Consider the following 11,102-nt stretch of genomic DNA (forward strand, 5'->3'; position numbering starts at 1 on the left):
CTCTTAGAATCTGGCTTCCAGCTCCTTAGCAGTTGCCAGCAGGAACACAGAAGAAGCACGGCAGGCTGAGGGGAGGCCTAGGCAGGATGGGGGCTCTAAGGAGCACACAGTAACTGCAGGCCCAGGCCCTCCCATGGAGAAGGGGGATTGGAAGTCCGCTGGCTCTGGCCAGCACGCTCTATCAGCCCGCTGCTTACAGAGTCCTGGGGCCTGCCTCCGCCACAGCTGGCCCCGAGGCCCCACGGTAGCCCTTTCTCCACTCCCCAAATGAACTCCCCTCCCCACTGCTGCCACCCTGGCCCAGCCCCTGCCTGTTGCCATCTTTTGCCTGGATGAGGAGAGTGCCTCATCACAGGGCTCCCACTTTTGCACCCACCCCATAGACTCCCCAATACAGCAGCCTGCAGAAATGAAGGCCAAATATCGGCCTCTTCCACTGAACCCCCAAACCCCAGTGCCCCACCCTCTGAGAATAAAATCCACAGTCTTCCTCAGGGCTTCTCCCCCCACCGACCCCCCATCCTTGGGGCATCTGCAGGACAGTTCCCTATCAGGTATGGCGTGGCCCACCCTCCCAAATCTCAGTCCACCTAAATTAGCACCTCGAACTCTCTACTCTGCTAAACTGCCCCATGCCCTCTGCAGCCCTCCGCCCGCCTGCCCTCCCTGGAAGGCAGCTCCGCGAAGACTCGGGGTTGCTCATGGCGTCTTCCTGGTGGGCGAGGACGCATTAGCTGCTTGTGCGCTACAGGACACTCAGCACCAGGGAGCCCCGTGTGCCCTTCCCCACACTTCCCTGCTTCCCCAGGCCCGAGGCCAGTGCCCCCTGCAGGGCCTCCGGGACGGCTGCCTCTCAGGCCCAGGCCCTGCTCGGAGCCTCACCGGGATCTTGAAGGCGTCCACAGAAACCTGGTTCTCCATGGAGTCCAAGGAGGGCCGGCGGGCACCCGACGAGGAGTAGCTGACTGGGAAGGCCTGGGCCGGCCGGCGGAAAGTCATCTCGGCGGAGGCGACGGGCGGCTTGTGGGCATTCTTGTGGTAGCGGTGGATGCAGAAGGTGGAGAGCAGCATGGAGACGATGAAGGAGAAGAGCACGGCCGCCGCGATCACCGTGCGGCAGAGCTCATCGCACAGCGGGTCTGCGGGCAGGGGCGGCCGTGAGGGACGGCGCTCCGGGAGGGCCCCGGTGCCCACTGCGGGAGGGCTGCCCTGGCAGCCTGAGCCGCCGGCAAGTGCTGCTGGAGCCCGCATGCGAGGGCAACAGAGACGCCCACATGGCACCCGCCGCTTGGCAGGCACGGTGCCGTACGTTTTCTCTACGGAGACGGTTGTCACCCTCCTACAGAAGGGCCAAGAGGCCCAGGGAGTGTAATCAGCCTGCCCGAGGTCACATGGCAGAGGCAGCGTATGCGCCACACCAGGAGGAAGGCGTGGAAGGCCGCACCGAAGCCGGCGGGCCCCGCGCGCTGGCGGGGAGGCGGAGTCCCTCTTCCATGTGCCCGATGTCTGCTCTATTTTCTCTACAAAACTGGGAGAGGGAAGGGAAGTGGCTCCCGACCTAGCATCATGCAGCAACAACTCAAATACAAGAAAACCGTCCTTGGGCTCAGGCAGGAAAGCTCCCCGGGTGCGCAGGCCCAGGCCACCCTCGGCACCTGCTGGCCCCGAGGCACACCCGCAGGCTCTGGGTGGGAGGGCGGGATTCTGGCCAGGCGGTGCCAGGGCCCAGAGAAGACCCTGCCCAAGGACCATCTGAGTAGATGCTCAGTTATTGGGTGGAAGAACTTTCCAGCCCAATCTTTCCCATAGAACTTTCGGCTGGAAGTTACTCTGTAGAGGCCCTGACCTAGACCTGTCTGCACAGATTGGGGAACCGAGGCCCAGAGAGAAGGAAGAGGGTCTCCTGGGTTTTACCAGCCTTCCTACAATTTTCCTCCCTGGCTCACTGGGGCTCAGGGAGGTGTGAGGAGCCCTGCCCTGCATGTGACCCCAGCAGTGCCCCCCACCCACTCACCCTGGCTGTCTTCAGGCTCACAGAAGCACTTCTTCTCTTCAGGGAAACAGTTGCAGATACCGAAGCCAGCTTTTATCCCCCAGCGGTCCCCTGGCTCGTGCCCACCAATGATGTTGCCGCCCCCTGGGGACAGATGCAGCCCACTAAGCCTCCTGGTGTGACCACACAAACCAGGACCACCCAGGCAGAAGCATGAGAGGTCCCTCCCCACACGATGTCAGCATGCTCAGGCCCAGGGAGGGCAGTGAGCTCTGAAATCTGGGTCACCTGGGTAGGAATTAGCACAGTCTGCCCCCAATCCAGTTCCCTGGCCCCAGCAGGTAGGAGGAGGAACCCACAGGCTGCCCAGGACCCTTGCTGAGGTCCACACATGGTTACTTCACAGAGCAGAGAAGGGGCAGCAGGGAGCCAGGAGAATCAGGGGTCGGGAGCTGTACCGTGGCCAGGGAGACACTGGAGAGTGGGTCAGGGCACCAGGCTCTAGAGTTTTGGCGGGGCAGAGCCCTTCGTTCAAAGGAAATGTGAGAAAAAGTCTCAGCACATAAAACTCAGGAATGAGGCTGGTCTGGCTGAAGTGCAGGTGGGAGTCCAAGCCTCTCCCGCTGGCTACCCCTACCCACACCAGGCCCTTGACCTTGCAGGCCCAGTGGTTGCTTACGGAGGCAGTCCTGGGGGCAGATGTTGACATTTCTGCTCTCCACAGCATCACAGTGGCCATCGGGGCAGGTCTTCATGCTAGGGGAGCAGGTGGAGAAGTTCCTGGTGATCCCTATAACACACAGTGGGCCGGTCACCACCACGTGGGAGCGCCCGCCCTGGGCAGACTGCCAGAGCCAGAAGGACGGCACCCCGGGGCCTCCCCGGCCAACCCTGCCCCCTCCCAAGGAGCAAGCTGAGGCCCCAGCAGAGAATCCGTGAGTGGGATCTTTGTGGTGGTGGGCACAGCTTGGATTTGGCTGCTGTCTACGCCCCAGCCCTACTGTCTGGGGCCACATGCCCTGTCCTGGGACCTCCCAGGTAGAGCCTCTCTGTCCCCTGCACATCCAACTTTGGCCCAGATCTTCCCAAACCCAAAGGGACCTGTGGTCCCAAAGTGATGAAGAGCCTGAATGTCCTCGTGCTGTGCCTACTCTGCATCCATGCTCACCCTCTCCCGACACCAGGAACTACAAATGTGGACCAGGCTCTGAGCAACAGATGCAGAGAGGGAAGGGCCATCACAGTGGCTGGCAGGGCCCACACGGACCCCGTTTCCACTCAGCCACCATTACCCCTCTCGACCGCCTGGTCGCAGGCCCCTGGCTCTGCGTGGGGCCTACCTTTGCCATCTCCCTGTCTCCACTCGCACCTGCCCGTCAGAGAGCCCAGGCCGCCGCACTCCTCACACTCAGGCCGCCTCTTGCTGACTGCACAGGACAGGGGGCAGCCTGGCTCCTCAGCCACATCTGTGGGTGGCAGAAAGCTGGTCATGGGGGCTGGCCTGGACCCAGTGTCCAGCTGGCATCCAGGGGCAGAGGGAAGCACTGGCCAGGCTCCTCTCATGGGGAGGTGTGCCCTGCCTTAGCACCAGGGCACAGGGCAGTGATGGGGGCCACTGAGGAAGAGGCTGTCACCACAGTCACGGCAAGGGGGGGGCAGTTACTGGGCTGGGCTAAGTATGGACGGAGGATGTGAGGAGGCTAATGGCTAGACTCAGCCCAAAACACACATGCCCAGTTAAACCTGTATTTCAGATAAACACTGGCCCTTGCTTTGTGTAACTGTGTCCCTAACATTGCATGGACATACCTGGAAGTTTGTCTTCTAAGAGACTCTGCAAAGGGACATACTTACACCAAAAAATTGTTTGTTGCTTACCTGAAGTTTAAATTTAACCAGGGTCTTGTATTTTCTCTGACCGCTCTAAAGCAAGTGCATGTACTGAATGCATCGGCAGTGGTGACAGGGAGTAGCGACCGTATGCTATGCGGTCACTCTGGGCTACATTGTTTTATTCTTTCTCCTTGTCACCCTCCCAGCCCAGCTACGCAGGGTGCACTGCGATTCTCATTTGATAGGGAAGGAGACTCAGGCTCAGGGACGCTGCCATTAGGTGAAGGGGAGCAGGCCCGGGCCCCTTCTGTGTGGGGGAAGCCCGTGGCTCTGCCACACCCTGCCTGTCCCGACCCTCCACGGGGCCCTGGCACTCACACGTCCCCTCCACGGTGACGACCAGCGGGGCCTGGGTCTGCCTGCGGGTTGGCCGGTTGGTGGCCACCACCGTGTACTGGAGTTGAGAACAATCGAGCCGCTGCAGGGCTTCCGTGTCATTCACGAACAGGGTCCCCGTGGTGTCCTCGGCTGAGGTGACCACCCCCAGGACACTGCAGTTGGTGCTGGACAGCTGCAGCTTGTACTGCACGTGGATGCCGCTGAACTCCTGGCAGTTGTCCACACAGACTTTCCCAATCTAGGCATGGGGCACAGGGAATGCCTCAGCCGGGTGGTGCACCGGCCTGTGATGGTGGCTGGGGGGGCTTCTGGGCAGCCCAAGTCCTGGAACTGTCCCCTACTGGGTCCAGGGATGACAGATCCCCCCTCCCCACAAGTCCCCATCTTCCGCGTCCCTGGAACCTGCAGATGCATCCACCTGCCTGGCCCTGCCCTGCCCATCACACCACCGCCCACCCCTGCTCCTGGGAGCCAGAGGCGAAAGAACACAGGACACTGAGGTTTGGTTTAGTGACTGCCTCGAGAGGTGCCTGCGCTCCTAGCTCGCTCTTTACTCACTCACTCATTTAGGTACGAAGGCTGATTGGGTCCCTCCTCCTCACCTCCCTCGCTTCTTCTGGCCAGGCCAGTTTTGTTCTGGGGACCACCAACTGCCATCCTCAGTGCATGTGGCTGGGGTGCTCCACCCCCTGCCCAGATCACCTGCCCGGGCAGTCAGAGCATTGCACTGGGGCCACAGGATTCATGCAGCATTGCTGCCTGTCCTACCCGAGCCCCAAGGGGCCTTCCTGGGACTCTGGCTGGAAGCCCTGGGAAAGAGAGGATGCTTCTCCTGGGGATGCTAGGCTGGCAGTGCCACTGCTGGGGCCCAGAGCTGGGCAGCTGGAACTCTCCTTTTTATCCCTCAGCCATATGAGTTAGAATGAGAGTTTCAGTGGCTTAAAACCAGAAAATCTGACTAGTCAAGTTTCGGGGCAGAGGGCAGGGTGGGGCAGGGTGAGGCCCTGCCTGCAGCCACTTAGCAGGTCCTTGCTCAGCCTTGCTCAGGCCCAGGGCAGAGCCGGGCTCCTCCACACCCAGGTCTGACACCGCAACCAAAGCACCTCCCGGATGTCCCAGCACATCCCCATACAAAGCATGCTCGCTTCCACGCTCCCATAGGGTCCTCCAAATTGCCCAAGGTCACTATCCTCAATTTACAATCATAAACACTGGGGAGTGGGGGTGAAAGATCACAGCGAGTTTGAGGCTGGATTGGGACTCAGGTCCCTGGGATCTTTTGAGTGTTTTGGGGTAGAGGGGACACATCTCCTGCAGTGCTTGCTCTCATCCGATATCCCCTCAGACACCCTTCGGGCCACTCTGCCTTGTCACCTCCCACCGTCCTGGACCTCTGCCTCCATGCAAGGCCATGGGTGGCAGATCAGGGAGCGTGGATATGTCCAAGGGTGGGGTCCTTTGTGTGTCGGACCTGGGTGGCTGTCAGGAGTAGAGGGGGCATGGGAACCAACCACAGAAACTAGGACAACTGGAGATGGCCCTAAGCATGACCTTCTGAAGAGGATGTATCTGAAGCTGCTCCATTAGAAACGAGCAGTATGTGAAGTCATATGCATGCTGCAATTGCAAGTAAAATTCCAGACGTCCTTAAGAGAAACGTTCTAGAGAAAACTGTACCAAAATGCTAAGCACTAGTTGATATGGCGAGAAGGGGTCAGTCCTCTCTGCCCTTCCTCTTCTTTAATGGGTACTTCAAGTTTTTTCCACTTCTAACTGTTATTTCAATGACAAAGGCAAGATAAGCTCTAATACACGCACTTGTAGAAGGCAAAGAGGAAGTGTTCCTCACCTTTCCCTGCAGAGGGCGCCACTGTTAACCACTACCTGCATTTACATACTGGCAAATTCAATCAATGAAAATCTGTTTTTGAACATAAGGAGGCATGTGAGGCCAGTATTTTTACAAACCACTTTTCACTTAATAATCCACCAGGAACATCTTTCTAAGTCACCATATGTAGATTCAGCTGGCATTGCTCTCACGTTAGGACGAAACAGGCTTTAAAGATACCAAGAACAGAGAGGGCAAAAAAGAGGCCTATGGTGCCCACCAATGCTGCCCATGACTCTGCCAACTTCGCCATGGCCCCAGCTTCCCTGGCCCTGTGCCCGTGGCTTCCCCGGGCCACTCCGTGTACTGGTTAGGCCAGAAGGAGTGTCTCTCACCCCCAGCCCTGCTTGCAATCTGTTAAACAGAGTGTCCCGCCCTGGGGGTCCTCCACCCCTCCATGCCCCTCCCCAGGCAGGCATCAGGCTGTGGGCTCACCTGGGCGAAGCGGCGGGCTCGCCTGCTCACAGTGAAGGAGTAGGCGCTGGGTAAGTGCAGGCTGACGGGCAGCACGCTCACATTGAAGTGGAGGCGGAGGACGCCCTCCCCCGGGCCCTGGAAGTCCGAGTCATTGACCAGCACGGCCAGCTGCAGCGAGCGGCACTCCGAGATGGGGAGGCTCCGGTTGAGAACCAGCCCTGTGGGTGGGGGCACAGTGATGACTGCCTCGTTGCTTCAGGCCTGGGACCGTTGCTGTCCTACGCCACTGCGCGCCTCCTCCCAGCCACACACCTGGCACGTACACACACGTGTGCAAACACAGATTTCACATGTGTGCTGTGTGGATCACAGACTTGGCAGGTGGGGCTACGTTGGAACCACTGTTTAAATGTTGGCCGTTGTGCTGAGCTGGACGCCGAGAGAAGCCTTCTCAGCTGGGAGGTCACCTGTAAGTATGGTGGGGTGTGTGTGTGTGTGTGTGTGTGTGTGTGTGTGTGGTGGGATGTCTGTGTGTGTTGTGTATACACGCGTGGTATGTGGTATGCATATAGAGTGTGTGTGTGTGTGTGTGTGTGGAGCATGTGTGTGTGGGGTGTGCGCATACACGAGATAAAGATCTACCACCACTGAGGCCCTGGGAAGACTATACTGGCCTCTGTTCCCCCAGAGAACTCCCCCCAACAGCCGCAGCCTCCCCTGGAGCCCTGGACCCCACAGGCCCCCGGTGCGTGGAGCCCGCACACTTCCGTAGCTGCTGTCTACCATGGCTATGGTTCTAGTTTTGCAGAGACACAAGGGAAAGGGTGAGGAGGCTTTGGTACACATGGTGTACAGAATGAGTGGGCCTGGCAGGGATGACATTTTCCCTTATACAGGGCAGGAGACCATCAAAAGCTCAGTGGGGGTGGGGAGGATGAGAAACAAACAGGATCTGTCCAGGCAGAAAGGGGTAACACTACCAGCGATTCTGGGATCCCTCAGAAGCAGATCCCAAATCAAGGATTCGAGTGCAAGTTGGGTATTTGGAAGGTGATCCCAGAAAACATGGGCAGGAGGGTGGGGGCAAGGCAGCTGATGAAGACGCCCCATCCTGCAGGTAAGCACAGTGGGCCCCTGGAGCTTAGTCCTGCAGTACATTCCAGGAGCCAGATAGGACAATCTTTGCAGGATCCTCTGGCTCAAACACACAGAGCTGCCGTTGTATACTAACTCCTGTTAGTAGAGAGCTGTGGGGACAAGGGAGAAATAATCCCCAGGCACTCAGGTACCTCGGGGGTTGCAAAGCAGAGGCCAGAGGAAGGCCTCAGGCAATGATGTATATATCTGTAGTGTGCAGTGAGCCCTGGCATGGTCAGCATGGGGAAGTGTGGTAGGGCCCTACCAAGGTCTGCCAGGAGACAGTTCGGGGAGAGAAGAAAGCCTGTAAAACCCCACCAAGGTGGCCAAGGTGAGCCCAGTAGAGACAAGGAAGGGCGGAGAGGAGTGGAAGGATCTGTGGCCTGGGGCTCGGAGGGCCAGGACAAGTGTGTGTGTGTTTGTGTGTGTGTAGGGTGTGTGTGTGTAGGGTGGTTAGAGAAGAGTGGACTGCCGGTTCCCTAGGGGGCCCAGCCAGGCCATGCCTGGCCCCTCTTACTGTAGTCATGCACAGTTGCCCGCACAAAGCTGCCGTTGGCCTGGGTCAAGGTCTCGTTGGGTGAGTGCTCGACACGGAAAGTCTGGAGGGCCCAGGCATCCCCAGGGAGTAGTGTGCTTGTGTATCGCCTCAGCAGCTCCCCAGATGCTGGCACCACATCAGCGTCGAAGACACGTATCGTGGCCACCACAGTGCCCTGCGGAAAACAGTGGGTGTTAGTCAGAGCTGGTGAGAGGGACCCCTCAGAGACCCTGCAGGCTGAGACCTCCGGAGGACACGTGCCCCACAAGTGGACCAAGAGTGTGCAGTCAGAGCAGGCTCTAGGGACAGCCTGAGCTGTGTTAGAGTTCCCATGGGGTCCCCTGCCAGTCTAGCCCAGTCACCCTCCCTGGGCCACTGCGCCTCACCTGTGCAACAGGTATGATAGGCACCTACAGACTTCCCGTCAGAATGGATTAAAGCAGCTGCCCAGGTGCTCCACTGACGGACTTCACCAGGTCCCACAGAGACAGCAAGCTGGGCCCCACAGGGTGGAGTTAGCTCCCTGTCACATAGCGATAGATGGCAAAGCCAGATCCAAGCCCGCCCAGGTGTACGCCAGAATGTTCTCCTCCAAACACCTTCTATATACCAGGCTGGAGGGGATCACGAGGAGAGTTCTGAGCAGTCACAGGGCGTCTTTGCTTTCGCTGCTAACCAGACTCCTTGTTGTCACCCCAAGGCAGCCCTTCAAGCTTATGCGATCTTTACCAATAAGATGTGCTTTCTTCCCGCCCGCCCATCCACCAAACCAGCACCTGGGTTACCCAGAGACCCAACCACACGTCTCCCATTGCGCCCTTGGCCAGCGGGCTGCAGGACGGCCCAAGGCCCAGCAGGTGGCAGTCACGCTCCACCTGCCGGACCAGAGCGGGGCGGGCCGAGGTGGGCGGGGCCGTGCTGGGCGATCCCAGCCGGAGCCACTCCCGCTCTTGCTGCACTGCTGGGCTACCCTCCAGGAGTCTCTCTGACCCTCCAGTGAGGGCTGACAGCGGTGGAAGGGAATGCCCTCCTGGCCGCTGTCCTCTCCCCCTCTCCGATGCGCGCCCTTGGCCTTGCCAGCCTGGTCAGACTCATGCTAGGCATCCGGGGTCCCCGGACACTCGTCGGGGCCAGCTGGGCTGACCTCCCCTCTTATCCTCCCCTCGAGACACGCAGAAAGCCCCAACACACAGCTGGGTGGACAAATGAAAGACAAATGGCTGGAGGGATGCTCAGCCACATGGCTGGATGGCTAGACGGACAGCTCAATAGACCAAGAATAAACGGTGGACGGAGTGGCAGACACCCAACAGATGGACGACAGACAACAGACAAGCACAGCGGTGGCAGATAGGCACCTCCTTCCTCTTGAACTCCACCACAGCGCTGGCGGTGTCGAAGCCCCCGAGGAAGGTGGGCGCCGAGTCGTCCTCATCGTACACGGTCACGGGGAAGGGCACCATCACCACCTCCTCTTTGCGCACGCCGACGCGCACCGTGCACGCGGCCACCAGCTCATACTTCTCCCGCAGCTCGCGGTCCAGGGCCCAGCGTGTGCTCACCTCCAGGCTGTCCGGGGCGCAACGGAAGGGCAGATTCTCACCTACACACCAAGCAGACCAGGAACCCCAACATGACTCCTGGGCCAGGGAGCAGGGTGAGCTGCCTTTTTCAGGGGCCCGCCAGGAGAGGCTGCAGGGGAGGGTGGCCTCTGTGGGTCAGAGTTGGGGTGCATGCTGGCCCTGCCCTGAGCTCCTCCTCCTCAGCTCCAGATTGGAGAGGGGTGGGGCACAGAGCTCCAAGCACTGGTTGGCAGTGATGACTGTGCACTAATGAGCTTTCCTGGGCCTGCCAGTTTCACTCGCGCTGATGGGGAAGCTCGGGGAACCAGAAGGCCTGCATCAGGTCCTCACCCTGATGACCTAGGGAGGGCTGCTCACATCACCTCCCCAACCTTGCCTCCCCTGGTGGGGCTGGGGGTGTGGGGGACACCAGCTCAACCAGGCTGCAGGCCCAGAGATCCAGCTCCCAGCACTGGCTGGCTCTTGAAAAAAATAGTTACGCAATTTTAAAATTATGGAAATAATATGTGCTCATTTTAGAGAACGTGAGAAATAAAGCCACTATTCCACCATATGAAAACAAACATGGTGGACATTTAGTGTGCGGTTTGAAGTTAACACACAAATATTTCCAACTGCCTTCTTTGCACGCCCACTTTATACCTCCTGGCTGTGTGACCCCAGATTGGTTGTTCTGCCTCTCTGTGCCCCTGTTTCCTCACCAGAGGATGGGCTAGATGAAGGCTAACATGCTTGCTCCTCACCAGGCCCTGCTGTATGGGCAGTGACTCGTGTATCTTCCCACAACCTGGTGAGGGGAGGACCAGTCGGGATAGCACACTCTTCAACCCAAGCCTGTACTGAAATTCATCCTCCAGGAATAACTCAGAGAAGGGGGAAATGCTGACGGCTTGAGGGTCAACACTGACCACCCCCACAGCCAACCACAGAGGTTACGTCAGCTCCACCCGGCAGGAAAGCAAACGTCCCTCGGTCCCTCACGTCAGCGCCACATATTACATTACACGTGGGAAATGCTTATCATATAATGTTTCTCTCTGTTGTTTATGGTTACAAAAACATGCTCAACAAAATTTAATTATGCGATCTTCATGAGGAAGGGCAGCTTTCTAAACCTGATATTTGGCTGACAATCTTGCACAAAGACATTTATCCCTGCTGCAGGGCAAAGGTAAGGATCCTGGGGGAGTGGATGGCTCCTTTTCTTACTTTACTGAGATTTTCTTTAGCTCATTACCATGTGTGTGCGATAAACCTGGTGTGAATCCAGGTTCCACTGCAGTCTACCTTCCGTGTCCCAGTTCCTTGCTT

At 58.6% G+C, this 11,102-nt stretch overlaps 1 protein-coding gene across 1 annotated transcript in view; it reads right to left on the minus strand.

The window, feature by feature from the left end:
• RET (ret proto-oncogene) overlaps positions 1–11,102 on the minus strand; it is a 52,693-nt gene that overhangs the window by 14,465 nt on the left and 27,126 nt on the right. The window contains exons 4-11 of the mRNA XM_032432573.1: positions 9,567–9,811; positions 8,188–8,383; positions 6,552–6,751; positions 4,205–4,463; positions 3,334–3,459; positions 2,673–2,783; positions 2,015–2,137; positions 883–1,139 (exon numbers count right to left, since the gene is read on the minus strand). Coding sequence (XP_032288464.1) covers positions 883–1,139; positions 2,015–2,137; positions 2,673–2,783; positions 3,334–3,459; positions 4,205–4,463; positions 6,552–6,751; positions 8,188–8,383; positions 9,567–9,811 — 1,517 coding nt within the window. The remainder of the gene's footprint in view (positions 1–882; positions 1,140–2,014; positions 2,138–2,672; positions 2,784–3,333; positions 3,460–4,204; positions 4,464–6,551; positions 6,752–8,187; positions 8,384–9,566; positions 9,812–11,102) is intronic.

Source organism: Phoca vitulina, unplaced genomic scaffold, assembly GCF_004348235.1.
Source record: "Phoca vitulina isolate PV1807 unplaced genomic scaffold, GSC_HSeal_1.0 scaffold48, whole genome shotgun sequence".
Taxonomy (NCBI): Eukaryota; Metazoa; Chordata; class Mammalia; order Carnivora; family Phocidae; genus Phoca; species Phoca vitulina.